Raw genomic sequence first — 1,337 nt, forward strand, 5'->3', positions numbered from 1 at the left:
CCCCCGCCCCTCCCAGCCAGAAGGTTCTTCCTCGGACTCTCAGAGCTGCTCGTGACACAGGGTGGCCTGGAGCACAGAGGTGGCAGGAGCTCCATGTGCGAGGGCCCCACCCGCCTGGGGACGCCCCCCACACAGCAGGCCATCGTCCCTGCCGCGGCCACTCACCGAATGTGATCCTCCCCCTGTCCTCCCGGTCCACCGCCCGGAAGAGGCGCGCCGCGGGCAGCTGCGCCACCCCTGCTGCTGTCTTGAGGATGGTGGACAGGGCGTCCTCGTCTACGCTGCCGTCCTCTCGAGACCCGTACATCTGCGAGGCGGAGGCCGGCCCGGCGTCACCAGGGTCCCGGCCCTGTCCAGGGCGGCCCGGTTCCCCTCGCCTGAGTGTTCTCAGCTCTCCAGCCGGCCGACTCCGCCCCACGGCATGGTCACCCTGGCGAGTGCCGAGCCGTCTGAGCGGCCACTCGCCCTCCTGCCTCGATCAGGCTCCCCCGGGTGGTGTCTGTCCACCTGGGCATGGATGGCCCTGTGCGCTGGGCCTGGCGCATGTGGACCTCACGGGCTCTCAGCTCACTGAGGCAGGTGGGCCACCCCCGTGCCTGACCGTCGGGAGGCTACCCTTCTTTCTGATGGTTTGTTTAGTGGCCAGCAAGTGATGGAGGCCAGCCCTGAGGGCAGCCAGGTGAGTCTGCATGCAGGCTGGGATCCCGTCAGGGGCCTGCCCCGGTGGTGGACAGGCCGCCCAGGTGCCCCGGCTGCTTCCCCGTCAGCGGGCTGATGTGGGGGCTGCGCGGGGCAAGCCGGGGGCCTGGGGCACCGACCCGCCCGCCCTGTGCCCTCCTCGTGTGAGGCTGCCGGATTCCAGGACGAGGTTGATCTGGGGAGGCTTGGGCGCATTTTCACACACAGTGGCTGGCACAAGCTCACGTGATCACAGCACTTGGGCAAATGGCCACGTTTACCACGTAAGGAGAGACAATTAAGCTGCATCTCAGGCCTGACGCGGCCCGTCCACCGTCTCTGCAGATCCCCGCCCCCCGCAAACGCCAAACTCGCCTTGAACGCCAGCTGCATGGTGTCCAGGGTCTGGGCCGGCCGGCAGACGACGGACAAGGCGACCACGTACTCCCGCGGGTCCATCTCGCCGGCTCCGCTCTGTGGAACAGAGATGCCCTCAGTGGCCATTCGGCCGCGTCCCCCGGGAGAGCTGGGGTTCAGCGCTGGCCGCTGGGGGTTCACTGGAGCTCAGCTCCGCTCGGACCAGGCGTCACGTGTCTGTGTGAACACGGCGCTTGGAAGATGCTGGTGACCGGCCACTTCTCCCAGGCGAGCGTGGCGCG

At 68.6% G+C, this 1,337-nt stretch overlaps 1 protein-coding gene across 1 annotated transcript in view; it reads right to left on the reverse strand.

The window, feature by feature from the left end:
- Window positions 1-4: 4 nt before the first annotated feature.
- LPCAT1 (lysophosphatidylcholine acyltransferase 1) overlaps window positions 5-1,337 on the reverse strand; it is a gene marked incomplete at its 3' end in the record, with an annotated part of 24,266 nt that continues 22,933 nt past the window's right edge. The window contains exons 8-9 of the mRNA XM_023519757.1: window positions 1,054-1,224; window positions 5-307 (exon numbers count right to left, since the gene is read on the reverse strand). Coding sequence (XP_023375525.1) covers window positions 5-307; window positions 1,054-1,224 — 474 coding nt within the window. The remainder of the gene's footprint in view (window positions 308-1,053; window positions 1,225-1,337) is intronic.

This window comes from Pteropus vampyrus, unplaced genomic scaffold, assembly GCF_000151845.1.
Source record: "Pteropus vampyrus isolate Shadow unplaced genomic scaffold, Pvam_2.0 Scaffold235, whole genome shotgun sequence".
Taxonomy (NCBI): domain Eukaryota; kingdom Metazoa; phylum Chordata; class Mammalia; order Chiroptera; family Pteropodidae; genus Pteropus; species Pteropus vampyrus.